We start from the raw sequence: 13653 nt of genomic DNA, 5'->3' as shown, positions 1-13653 counted from the left end.
GCTTATTGATTTCCTAATTTTCTTTGCTTGCATCAGCAAATCCATTGAAGGCTTTGATTTGATTCAAATTGTGTCACATCAAAGCTGGCGTTCATTGCCTTCATAGTCAATAGTTGGGCTGTGGGTTTTGGCTATTAGAAGCAACCTTTTCGATACATGCAGTGCTCCCTTCCCATCTGCTTCGTGGAGGACAATACAAGATAGTAAAAACATTTGTGACCGAGCCAATATGTTGGCTAAAAGTGTGACAATCTGATTCATATTTTTGTAGGCTACTTCATCTATAATTGATGTTCATTGTACCTGCCCCACCTCCAAATCCATACATAAATCTGACAAACATAACAAACACATTCGCAGCAATGAGTTTTTTTCACACATCCTCTGCACTTTAAAGAAGCCTGTGCACACCTGCACTACATGCATTATATTCCGGAGCCACCATTCATTTTTTGGATGCAGTCAGAGGAAAAAGAGATATCATACTTAAAAAAGCTTGCCCATCCCTGACCAACTCCCATGGAGAAGAATCCCCACCAGTAAAATTAATTCCTGTTTTTGCTCTGAAGTTTTTGCTACATCTTTATAGCCTTTCATGTTGCTCCAGCATTTCAGACCTCATTATGGAGTTCCCATACGGTTATGAACCTCCAATGCAACAACTTATTAAATGTAAAGTAGTTTGAGAAAGGATTGGAAACAGAGATTGACCGAATATGGTTTAGTACTTTACTTTGACTCATAAAACAGAAGAGTTTCCTACATAGTTAAGCTAACCACAGATTTTGAATTATTGGTCAGTTAATCAGTGTGTGTGTGTGTGTGTGTGTGTGTGTGTGTGTGTGTGAGAGAGAAAACTGTCCTTTTATTAGAATTGAATCACAAGATTTAATAGGTCTTCATCACTGCAGACATTTTGACATTTCGTCATGAGTACAGAAGTTGTTTGTTTTAGTTTGCTCTATTTTTTTCAAATTTCCCAGAGCCGGCCCCTCAAAACCGAAGCAGCCAGACGGAGTTCACAATCGTGCATTTTATTATTTACACCTCTGATTTTCTACTGTTTCATTCCAAAATGTCCTCTGCCAAAAGACCCGTCTTTTTGTTAAAAGTAAAATATAACAAACAATGTTTCCACAAATCATTTATTACTCCACATTCCCACAATTCGCCACCAACCGATGATTTAGGAAAACACAAAACAGTCAAGCGTCATTTACATTTAAAAACATTTCACGTGTCCTGATGCATCGATCTTATTATACTCAAATTCCTTGCATGGATTATAAATATATTATCTTACAGGTGAAAGCACTTAGTGTTACCTGTAAATTTTAACTTTTTGACCTATATGTTCAATAGTCAGCATGGACTCTTTAAAGATTGATGTTAGTCTCTATAGCCAGTCACATTCATTCACATACTAATCATCTTTGAATACAGACAATGCTCATAGACCTTGTTTATCAGTCATTTTTCAAAGTGCCATCACTTTTCAAAGTGGCACCCCTGGTTGTGGCCCGCCTCTGCCCGGGCTTAAAGCACAGGGTTGTGGGTTTAAGGAGGATTTCAGCCGTCACCCACCCGGAGGCCCTGGGTCTCCTGAAGGACCTTGTGATCAGATATTCCTGCAGCAGGGCTTGTCCTCCTCTGTGGTTTCTGCTTTGGGTCTGTTCAAGGTCACAGCACTGATAGAGCCCCGGACCACCTCCTTACTGCTCACCTTCTTTTGAATCTCTGTGGCAGCAAATGTATAAATATATTTATTATACATTTACATTTACATTATGCTTGAATAGAAAAGAGCTCCAGTGTTCCCAGGCTTTGAGAGGAATAAGTAGTTCTATATAACAAAAAGCACATATACCACTTATTCCTGACTTACCTGATCCGCAAAATCTGACAAGCAAAGCTTTTAAGGGGGGGGGGGGGGGGTTACATTTTCTATGGAACAAATTGGAGTGAACCCACATGCACTTTGTATTTCTGCAGATTTAGACATGAACAATTTTTTTACACAGTAGAAAAAAGTGAAATGCATTCAAATGAATTACCTGCTAGCACATTGTTGAATGCTGCTTCCACATTAGTCGACTCCAAAGCAGAGGTCTCCAGAAACAATAGACCGTTCCGTTCTAGAAAATACAATTGAGCTGTGTTAGTTATTTGATATATGTTATTTATTCAATTCACATTTGTAGTTATTTTCTTGCAATTGTTACTTTAAAGATATATTTCCAATTCACAAAATATCATTGTTGATCCTCTCATTTATAATCGTCAAAATGAGGAATTAGGGGAGAAGTACTGTGCCCTATTAGCCTGTACAACATCACGCAATATATCATTAATCAACGATTAGAATAGGAATTAAGAGTCAGTTTTATCACCATGAAGTATTATTTATTTCAAGAATTTTGGTTGCTCTACCAGTTCCCCCTTTTGGAAGAGAGTCATTTGCATTATCTAGAAACCTCATGAATTCAGTTTCCAGTGACCAGTTATGAACAATGAGTATACACATCCTACGCAGTGCAGTGATTTTCAGCGTTGTACCTGCGAAGGCTTGAGCCTCCTCAGTGGGCACGGATCGGTCTGACTCCAGGTCAGTCTTGTTGCCCACCAGCATCACCACAATGTGTGGGTCGGCGTGGTCGTACAGCTCCTTCAGCCAGCGCTCCACGCTCTCATAGGTCAGGTGTTTGGTGATGTCATAGACCAACAGGGCTCCCACAGCACCTCTGTAATACCTGTGCAGAGAGGGCAGACTTTACAGTGACTGCCTATGTGCATTTTAGAGTGTCTTTGTTATCCGTAATGCTATTTTTAGGGCAGGTGTGGCGCTGCCTGTAAAAATAAATGAGTGATATAATATTGTCAAAGTCAAAATACGTCACGGAAGCTAAGCATTAATCCACACACACTCTCCAGCAGCACAACCTGTAATAACTGATTTCTTGGCCACTCGAGGGCAACAGGAAAAAGCTGTAAATGCTTCATTTACATCTCAATGTTTTTTGTTTGTTTTATTTTTATTTTGTAACAGTAATCTGTGTATCTGAATCCGAATTTGATGAAAATGGGGGCGGGACCTGATAAGCCTTTGGCTTCTTCCGTCTCCCTTCGGACAACACAAAGTATGATGTATGAATATTTGCAAGAGAAAATTGTGTATTGTGTGGAATTGTCCGAAAGAATAATAAATAAATAAATAAATCCATCATCATTTTCAAGTTATGGAGCAACATAAGCATACATTTGGAGTTGTGTTTGTGGCCAATTGATGAATTTACATCTTTACTGTCCTTTTAGCTCTGTTTTGGTATCCTCCAACTTTTTTGTAGCTGCTAAATACTTCACCAGCTCAGTGTTAACTTTGTCTGTCTGCTGTTATGGTGCGTGGCAAATAGCATATAATACAACGATATGAAAGCAGTGACAGTGAAATAAAAAACAGTAACGTCGGGGCCTGGCAAACCAAAATACCCTCTGCAGAGCTGAGGGCAGTCGGGTGATAATTCTCTGTGGATTCATCACTTAAAATGACCCAATTCAAAATATAGTCATTTTATTATGGGACTCTTTGAGTATTGTCCCCTCTTTCTTCATTGAGAAAAATCAGTTTCTCCTGCTGTCAATTGAAAGAAATCTAAAGGCCAACGATTGCGGTGAGGTCATGAACCAGCAAATACTTATACACAGTTAAATTTCTGCTCCCCTCTTTCAGTAGCATAATTAATTCCACTTTAATAGGTTTTAGCTGCTCGTTACAGCACAAATGGGAATTTCCATGGGAGCGTGAATTTGCATACTGGAATAAGTCGGCAAGTAATTACTCAAAAAGCCAAGCTGTCAAAAAAGAGCTAATCCAGCTGTGTAGAATATCCTCAGATTTTCCCATGTCTTAAAAATAAAACTGACATGGTCCCATTGTTTTAAAACCACTTTCCATGCTGTAAATCCTTGTACTTTAATTAAAAAACGAAAGAATCAGGGGCACCCTCAGATAGAACAGAATGTGTTCATACCAAAGGCCTCGGCTTTACCCAATTGGATTTTGGAACCCTAGTGTGCCAGTTTGAAACTGACATGAGACAAGAATGTGCTCGTTGTTCAGCTAATGTGGGAGGAAACCGAGGATCAGTGCCTGTACTTGCGCGTGTTTTGGCTGATAACAGCAACACCTTAAGATGCAGACACACAGGTTGCTCAACAACTATGGAGCAAGAGATGTTGATTTCAAATACTGTCTTCACTTTCCGCTTGCCTGCTTAAAAAGTGTGAATTTTTTTTCAAACAAGTGCAATACTCAAACACTATGCATAGTGACAGCTCCAGATACAATTAAAATAATTCAATACTTTCATCATAACACATAGGGAATGCACTTGTTTTTTAAAGTTGCATTAGATAGGCACTTATGAACAAACAACACTTGTATTAGTCATAATAGAATGATGTAAAATGTTGTTCACTAATTAACATGTTGACTGGTTGGCTGCATCCATTGTGTATACTGTATACGTATAAAATAGTGGGCTTTAGACCTGCAGCTATGGTAGGTTAGATGGACGAAGCCAGGCTAGCAGTTTCCCTTCTCAGACTCCTCAGTCTTTTTGCTGAGCTTTTTGGCCTTTTGTATGGATGTTTAACATTAATAGAGCTTGAAAATCCTAGTGGAATACAAAGAGATATTGACAGTAAGACCATACAATAATAATACAACAGTGATACATGTTAAAAATACAATTTAAATGATCTGCTCTTTGCTCTTTTAAATGTCAGCAAGCAGTAATTGGACTGAAAAGAACAAGATCACTACTTTTTCTCTTTGTGTTTGTGTAGGTAATCAATAAGTTAAGTGCATAGACTGTATGGTTTAGTGCAAGTGTAGTGAAGACAGTTCAATGTAAAGTTGCTGCGATGGGTCTCTTACGCAGAAGTGATGGCCCGGTATCTCTCCAGCCCGGCCGTGTCCCAGATCTGGGCCTTGATGGTGAAGCCGCTGAGCTGCACGGTGCGAGTGCTGAACTCCACCCCGATGGTTGTGCGACTGTCGAGGCAGAACTCGTTTTTGGTGAAGCGGGACAGCATATTGCTCTTTCCTACACCAGACTCTCCTATTAGAACCACTGCAGAGGACACACAAACACAGTCAGCACAAATATTAAAATCAGTTTTTTTTGAGTGGTTTGGCTGTTAAACAAACACAGTATTTTTTGGATAAAGGGGACGACACTCATAATAACAGAGCCTAATACTGTATGTGCCAATCCTGTGATGACGTCCACTTCATCCTATTGCAACCCTTCTTAATTGGAGACTTTAGTCTAGGTGTGTCTTTTTCTTGGTTTCTCCATAAGTCCTCAGTCTAAGACTAGGGCTAATCAGACCATTAGGGATATGATGCCCTATGTGTAACAACAGCACCACACCCTGAAGTTAAATGAGTTGATCGTATTAGCTCTTAAGCATGCAGAGCAAATAGTGCAGAGGGAAGACAAGTTGAGTGAACTACAGTGGAAATACTTGGGATGTTGATCTGTAACAGATTACACAAGGTTATTGATTGGTTAAATGATAACATTCTTGGGCTGTAGTCAATACCAGCATGCACCAGTGAGATGCCAGTGATAAAATACACGGATTGTATGGATTATTAAGACAGCAAGGAGTACATGTGACATTTGAGCACAGGCTGGTTTACAGTAGAATCCTAACTATTTTGGGCAGAGATGTGTTTGCAGAAGTGGATGACATTTTGAAGATATTCCTTTAGTTTTGATTCATTGAGTGTGTTTATGTTTATCTCTATTATATAATTATAAATATATTTTAATAATCATTTAAGCTCTGCAGCACAACCAGTTTAAATATTTGGTCAGTGCCTCACTTGTGGTACGAGGGGTTGGTTGTACAGACATTTTAGCTGAACTAATTTACTGTTATGTCTTTTCCTATACTCTACTGAAAACTTTTTTAGAGGGCGACCACGACACACTTCCCCCTCTGGAAATCTCTGGTAAAAAAAAAAAGAAGTCTCACAAGTGAACCTTTGTTTTCAGGATATTAAACAGTCCCTCAGAGAGTAGGGCGATTTCAAATCAGGTGGAACAAGTCCGGCCGCTACTTCCTTTTATCTTGGTCAGAGGAACCTACCTACTGGGTAAACAAGACTAGAAATAACACTGACACCCCCTATGTGCATTTTAGTGACTAATGTTTGGGTTTCAGTTGTGAGTCGCTGTACTGAGCACAAGAGAGAGAGAGAGAGAGAGAGAAAGAAAAAAGGCTTGGCTTAATTGGCCCAGATAGAACAGTTTAACGGCACTATGAAAACACAGTGGCACTGGGATCCCTGCACAACTGGGTAAGGCACAGTCACAGCTTGTTGCTGAGGCGTGTTGAGCATGTGAACACTGAGATAATGATCCAAATTCCGATGACATCTCCACCACCGCAATTAAATATGGATCAAGGGTGTGATGATGAGCGTTAAACGAGCAGTAGGACAATAAATGAAATATGCTTTCTTCCAGACAGTTAGAAGAGAGAGGATTGATGCAACTCTTAATACCTGTAGGCCTATGTGAAATATGAAGCTACAGTCAGTAGGTGATTAGCTTAGCTTAGCTTAAAGACTGGAAGTATTGGGAAACAGCTGGACTGTCTCAGTTAGAGGTGAAAAAAAGATCCAAGTCATTGATTAGCATGTCTTATCTTGTTTGTTAAAAAAACAAAATGTTTGGCCAAGTTTGAAAACGTTTCAGTGGTGGAGGTAAAGGGAGTTTTTTTTCCAGTACCTTATACATCTGTTTCAGTTACATTTCAAACGTGAATGAATATTATACTATTTTTCTTCACTGATCTGACAGTTATAGTAGCTAGGTACTTTTCAGTTCAAGATTTTATACCTTAAACATGATCGGTTTATGACTTTTTATAGATTAAAATAGCCAACATGAGTGGTTTGAATTAGCTACACCTTGATAACATTGAAATGCTGCTTACATGGGCACATGGATGAATCAGTAATAATATTCCAATAATATGTAATACAACATACTTTCAAAATTAGCACTTTTACTGTGATTCTTAATGTATGTAATCATAGTATTGTTTATTATCCTTAAGTAAAGGACATGCATACTTCTTCTCCCACAGTTGAGAAAACATTTTAACCACAAGGTCCATTTTAGTAACGGTGGAGCTTTCAATCATATCACATGACCCTCATCATCAGAGTTTCCCCAGTCATGGACTAACTGTTAGTCCATGATAAATTTCCACCGACGTCTGCGCAAGATCATCTGATATAACTGAAAGAGCCAGATCAGTTTGGCTACAAAGTGAACCTTGTATCAAGAGCATTTTCCAAACTTTTTTTTTATTTTGAGAATGGACTTCAACTTTTAAGCCCAACTTGGACATGAAGTACAAAATAAAAATTCCAAAATAAATGCTAACAACAATTTGTTTCCAACTGGGTAAACTTCTGCTGATGACGACTAGGCCTATGTGATTGAAAGTGCAAGAAAAGATGATAAATTGATTTCATGGTGCGATTGTTTTCTCAACCTCTGTATTCAAGGCCAAGAACTAACTTCAGTGGAAGTTTCCAAATCAATGAATCACCGTTCACTAGTCAGAGAATCGCAAATTCAAAAATGCTGGTTAGTTTTTCCTGCACCTCCTGCTGACTCCCATAACGGTATACTCTGAAAGCACACATTGCTTGGTCCCAATTCTTGACTAACATTAACCTGAAGTGTATAGGTCATGGCAAAGAATGTTTCTCAAGTTTGCTTAACTCTTGGAGGTAATTGTTCACTCTGCAGCCAAATGTAATGTTCTGCTTTTTGTTTCAGTGGGTGGGGTGAGAATGCCTGCTTTCGCCCTCTTCTCCACAACTGAGTAACTTCTTATGCAAACAATACCCCTGGTTTCTATGGAGATACAGGCTGAGAGGCCTTCAAGCTCTGCTCTGACTCCTGATACTAAGGAAGCTTGGGAGAAGTTGATGCGTTGCGGTGAAGATTAAATGATTTGTTTACATGACCTTCAAGAGTGGAAATGTAACTACTGTACTGTTCGCAGTAGCCCACTGCCACTGCTTACAGCCCTGACAACTTGGTGGAAATTTAAGAATAAGTTTATAATGAGGATTATAGGCTATGCAAAGCTTTATTCTGAAATGCTTCTTATTCATTTATAGATAAAAGTCACTATTAAGACAGATAGTTTTAATTTAAAATGTGTTTATACTTTTTTGATGAGTTAGATAATAATAACAATACTACTCTCATGTCTGTATGGAAAAGGCTACATATACTGTAGCAGGCAGTTAGATTAGTATAAAGACTGGAAGCAGGAGGAAATAGTGGTAACTTCCTTGTGGCAGTGTGCCTGACCAAGTAAATACTCTTCCCCTCCATAAAACCACAACATGTTGTCCTTACATCTCAGGATGAAGCAAATAAGATTGATGTGTTAATGAGTGAGCTTTGGAGGAGCTGGTAGGACTATTGTCTTACCTCTGGACAATGCCATGCTAACAGTTTCCCCTGTGTCTTTATGATAGGCTGAGCTAGGCAGATAACTATATTTAATTTTGTGTGTTTCTGGAAGTGTAAATCTAGAGAGGAAATGTAGGGCGAGAACGGGGTGCGTGACATATACAAACAAAGGTTCCCAGGTGAATGTGAACCAGGGATGTGGTTGTCATGGTATTCAACTGAACCATTAGGCTCCTGGCCCTGCCCCAAAAGCCCTCCAGGGCAAATGTATCATGTGTGATTGTGGGCTATATGAATACGATTAACTTGATCTCATTTTGCAGTGGAAGTCATTAGTGATGCTATTTGATGTTTTGGACTCCGTTACTTTAGCTTTACCATTCACCTGCAAATCCCTGTACCTGAACCAAACCACCTTAGTGTATGCCTTTCACTTCTCTCACACATCTGCTGAGAGCCTAAAGTGCCTTAAGTGGTTGCTTAACCAGCTGCTTATAAGGGTACTGTTCAATGTAGGTTGAGTTCAGAATAAATAGAGTGAGTAGGATAAGGTATAACTTTAAAAAAAGAAGAAGAAAAAACTTGTACTCACTATATGAGTGAAATGCAGCCTGTATGAGTGAAATGCACCGGTATCTCTTTTGGCACTGATAAACTGTTATAAACCAGACACTATGATACAATGGTGTTTTGCATGATAGGCAGATAAGCAGGAATTAAAGTACACATCCTGGTTTCAACAATAACCTGTTGCATGCATGCCTTCCCAGGGACAATGTGCTGGATTGGTAACATGATTTCAGTATCACTCACTCATCCTTGTACGCAACTCACCTCAAGTGTTTTGCATAGGCTACAGTATTTACCTAAACAGCTGATTTGAACTGCTAACAACCAGAAACATGAGTTCAGGTTATCAGCATTCTAAGCTGTGCATTACTATTTACTGTAGGTTGCACTACGCTGTTTACTACACATGACCTGTTGCATCTTGTTGACACACATATTCCTATTGAAAAAGACCACGTTGATAGTATAAACAAGGAAGTGAACTTTGAAGCACAAAGGAACATTACCAAAATGACACCTTCCAAAGACCGTTTAGGAAGGTATTTGGAGATCAGATCAAATGAGCAGGAGAACACTCACCCTTAAAGACAAAGTTGTAGGCCTCATCTGACCCCATATTATGTCCATTCAGTGTTGCCTCTCCACTGTTTACTGCTGTGTCTCCAGCGCTCCAGAGATTGCTCACTGGGTGTAAGGTGACACTGACTCACACCACCAACCAACCTGTCCCCCCCCTCCGATTCCTCAGGCTTCACGATAGAGAAAATGGCTTCAAATAATGTTTTGACAACATGAATGCCAGTCGTCGCCACCTTTTTCTCTGCCCTTCACTAGCCTTTCTCTATCTGAGTTAATAGGACGCTGGCTTGTTTGAACAAGACATGCTGAGTGTATCCCAGGTGGCTGTGCTGCATAAGGCGGAGCTTGTGTCAGGGAGTGGTGGTTGTTGCAGCAGCAGTAGCGGTGGAGGTGGAGGTGTGTTTTAGTAGCAGAGACAGTGCAGGGCAGGTTGGACAGGTGAGGCAACAGACAGGTACAGCTGACTGGCACTGGAGGGGACTGCCAGGCGCCCCCTGCTGGACCAATCAAATTACTCCATGCAGGAAGCAGGAAGCAAGTCTTCTTGCTACATCACTACAAAGGCTGTAACACAGAGATACCATTGTATTTCTCTAATACTGTACCACAAAGATAGGATTTCAGAATTTCTATCTGTTTAAGATGAACAGGTCTGTTGTTCTCATTTGATCCTATTTGGTCATAGAGACTAGATCATGTACAGTATGGATCATGTACATTATTGTATGTTTTTGTAAGGTCTGTTTCAAGATGCATCGTCAAAACATACTTTTATTGTATCATATAATTTGTTAAAAAAAATTCTATGACGTCTGATGTTGATACCTGAAGTTGTTCATTTAATTAATCATACCTATTTCATGTTCCTCCAGTTTGTCTATGCCAATCACTTCAAGGTCACAATAGAAGGGTCTTGGATTACATGACATAAATACACTAGAACCTATTCATAAGCCTTTTACTTATTGAGCTTTGTCGTGTTTAAATCGATTGTGTTTGTCAGACTGTAATTGTGCTAAACTATGTTCACATTTGAGTTTGGGGCTTGATCTTAAACAGTACTTTGTCAATATGTCTTAGAGTATTGCCCATGTTTGTCCATAATCACTGCAATGAAACAAACACACTGGAAATATATTATCTTGTTTGAATCAATTTGATTTAAATCTATGTGCAAGCCCCGGGCTGTGACTGCTCAAGTTTTTATTTATTCTTAGCTTTCCTGTCAGAACGCTACTCAAATCATTCTATCAATGTTTATTTCAGAATTTAAGGCAGGTGAGCAACCAAAGAGTCAAACATGTGATAAAAAAATAAGCTTTGTAAAACAGAAATAATACATTGAAACTAAACATAAACTTAAGAGGTTTGACATTGAAAGCACTATTAAATACATATCAGATAATAGTAATACTATGGCTCATCTCAAGGCCTGGTAATCCTGGTTATAATCTTAATAAACCTGATATAATGTTGTGAAATCTATGCTTCATCTTTCTCTTTGAACCCATCTCAGTTTAGAGAATAAACACAAAATATGTGAATAATAATCCAAACATTTTTTATTTGACAGCTTTGAAGCAAAACGAAACACATACTTTTAACTGGATTTCATCAGACAGAAATTCTGATGAGGGTTCCCACCAATATTTGTACAATATGTTTTTAGATATAATTCAAAGTGTTACATTTTCTGATTGACAAGCCTAAACTAAAATAGCAAACAAATAAATAAACCATGGGACCAGTTGTTTCAGCAGTACACCAGTTCTACACTCTTCTTACTGCAGACAAATTATGTGGAGTTTCAGAGCAAACCATCAGAAGAACATGTTAAAGGCAAGTAGTTAATGAGTTATGAATGATGCTTTTTTTTCCGAGGGTAGATGACAGGCACATCTTCAGGCACCTCTCCACTATGATGCTGCCACTTGGGTTAATGGCTCCTCCAGGTACAGCACCAGGGCTTCTGCCTATAAGCGCAAAATACACAGATTAGTGTTAACAAAGGATGTATTCAGAGTGACCAGTAATACTGCATTCGTTTAAGCCTTTGTTGTATGTGTGTTGTGTGTCCTTGTAGGCTTCCTTCAAAACTAAACTGAGAAAAACTTATTATATAATTAATTACTTACAGGTTTCTAACAGCTTACATGATTGTTTTTAAATTACTTCAAGCTGCACACTACAGGGTGCAGTATAGCATAAAGTATTTTTTAAACTATCAGTTCATCTTTTAAAATTTTACATGTTGCTTATATTGATCCAAAGTTGGAGGTTTCGAGACTCACAACCTTCAATATGACCCTGACATGGGGCTACATCTCCTATCAAATTCCAATACCTGAAACTGATCTGCAGTGTTTAAGAAAATGTCCAAATCTATTGGCAGACCATTTTTTCCATGAACAACCAGCTTGCAGTACAGCGCCAACCTTAGTGACGGAATTAAGGTTGAATAAAAACCAATTTTTCTCTACATAACCCCACCACATGTCAAATGAATGCATTTTTTGTTGACTACGGTGGAGGTCATAACAGTGCTGTAACCTTGAATACATAAACAAGCTTGGCCCGTGCCAACCACAATGAATGCATGACATACAGTGCCTTTGAAAGCAGGACAGTGCTTGTATGTGAAACAAATGACTGAGGTCAGCACTGTCTGCAAAAGTGTTAAAACTCTCACCTTGGCTTTAAGCATGCCAAAGCCCACCGTCTCTTTGGCGTACATACACAGTAGTAGGTTGGCTACCCGAGTGATGGCCACTCTTCCTTCCTGAGAGAGAAACACAGAGAGAGACAGAGACAGAGAGAGAGAGAGAGAGAGAGAGAGAGAGAGAGAGAGAGAGAGAGAGAGAGAGAGAGAGAGAGAGAGAGAGAAAGAAAGAGAAAAAGAGAGAAAATGCCCCAGTGTCAGGTGTCTGATTCACAGATTTATAATCAGAACTGAGCCTGTAATAGTTGAAACTGTTCATATGCGTTAGGGCAATTGCCCCCTTTACCATGCAATCCATGAGTATGAATTTGAGTTTGTCTTCGTTAAAGGCTTGGTGGCCATTCTTGTCGTAGGCCGCCCAGATGTTGCTGGCAATGGCGGCTGTCACGCGTGCGTCAGTGTCTCCGTACCCAGAGTAAGCCAGAAGTGAACCTTCATTATTCAGTAAGCTGGGGGGAAATGAAAAGGTGGCGTTTCAGTATCCAGCATAAATGTGAAATTATTTTACAATATAGGCTACTGCCAGGGTGGGGAGTTTACTTAAGCTGCTTAACACTGCTGGCAATACAGCTATATGGATAGGGAAGCAAGGGACCAGCTGAACACAAGATTACCCATACCAATATAGTAATAATGAAATATAATCAAATTAATTTCTCCTCAGAGGGGCCATTGATTGTGCAGCAGCAAACACAGTTAACCGATAATAATATACACACTATCATCAGATCATACACACAATTTTGTCAAAGTAATTCCATCAGAGCTGAAACTATTACTATCACACAAAAAAGGATTTCGCAACTGTATTGAACAATATTTTGTTGATTAGTCTAAAAAAACATGCAGACGTCAAGAGGACATTTCTTACGACTGTTATTTTCACTTTTTCTGAATATGTATAGCCTACACAACGAGAGCAATAATATGCATTTAAAGCTATTGTAGCTTAGCTTACTCACAGTGTGCTTTGGACTCCGTTAGTATTCGCTTGGCTGAGAACCTGCGTTAACGCTTTTGGTCGTAACATAACTACTCACTCACTAACCTTTAACAATGTTAAAATAAAAAAGAAATAAGCCGTTTCTATTCTTAAAACGACTAAGCAACTGCCTTCATACTGTCAAGAACTACTCATAAACACGGGCAGTCAAGTCAGCTGACTGGTTTCTTCCCGTTCCGGATGCTCACAATGCATTGTGGGAATTGTAGGCAGCTGACCCATTCTGAAAAAAATAGATAGATACCGTAGCCTACTAGTTTGTAGTG

The 13653-nt window shown here is 39.2% G+C and overlaps 2 protein-coding genes across 2 annotated transcripts; both read right to left on the bottom strand.

Moving 5' to 3' along the window:
- Nucleotides 1–1129: 1129 nt before the first annotated feature.
- rab25b (RAB25, member RAS oncogene family b) lies at nt 1130–9980 on the bottom strand. Its single transcript, XM_080040206.1, has 5 exons — nt 9666–9980; nt 4937–5132; nt 2557–2750; nt 2055–2135; nt 1130–1737 (listed from the first exon to the last, which is right to left on the bottom strand). Exons 1-5 carry the CDS (start codon nt 9700–9702, stop codon nt 1619–1621), a joined length of 627 nt encoding a protein of 208 aa, XP_079896332.1. The 5' UTR covers nt 9703–9980; the 3' UTR covers nt 1130–1618.
- A 1225-nt stretch (nt 9981–11205) lies between these two features.
- On the bottom strand, nt 11206–13543 carry lamtor2 (late endosomal/lysosomal adaptor, MAPK and MTOR activator 2). Its single transcript, XM_080040106.1, has 4 exons — nt 13347–13543; nt 12671–12833; nt 12355–12444; nt 11206–11638 (listed from the first exon to the last, which is right to left on the bottom strand). The coding sequence occupies exons 1-4, from the start codon at nt 13412–13414 to the stop codon at nt 11582–11584; spliced, it is 378 nt and encodes a 125-aa protein (XP_079896232.1). The 5' UTR covers nt 13415–13543; the 3' UTR covers nt 11206–11581.
- Between the last annotated feature and the right edge of the window lie 110 nt (nt 13544–13653).

This window comes from Ammodytes marinus (assembly GCF_949987685.1).
Source record: "Ammodytes marinus genome assembly, chromosome: 13".
NCBI classification, from domain to species: domain Eukaryota; kingdom Metazoa; phylum Chordata; class Actinopteri; order Uranoscopiformes; family Ammodytidae; genus Ammodytes; species Ammodytes marinus.
This window is presented reverse-complemented; position numbering and strand designations above follow the sequence as displayed.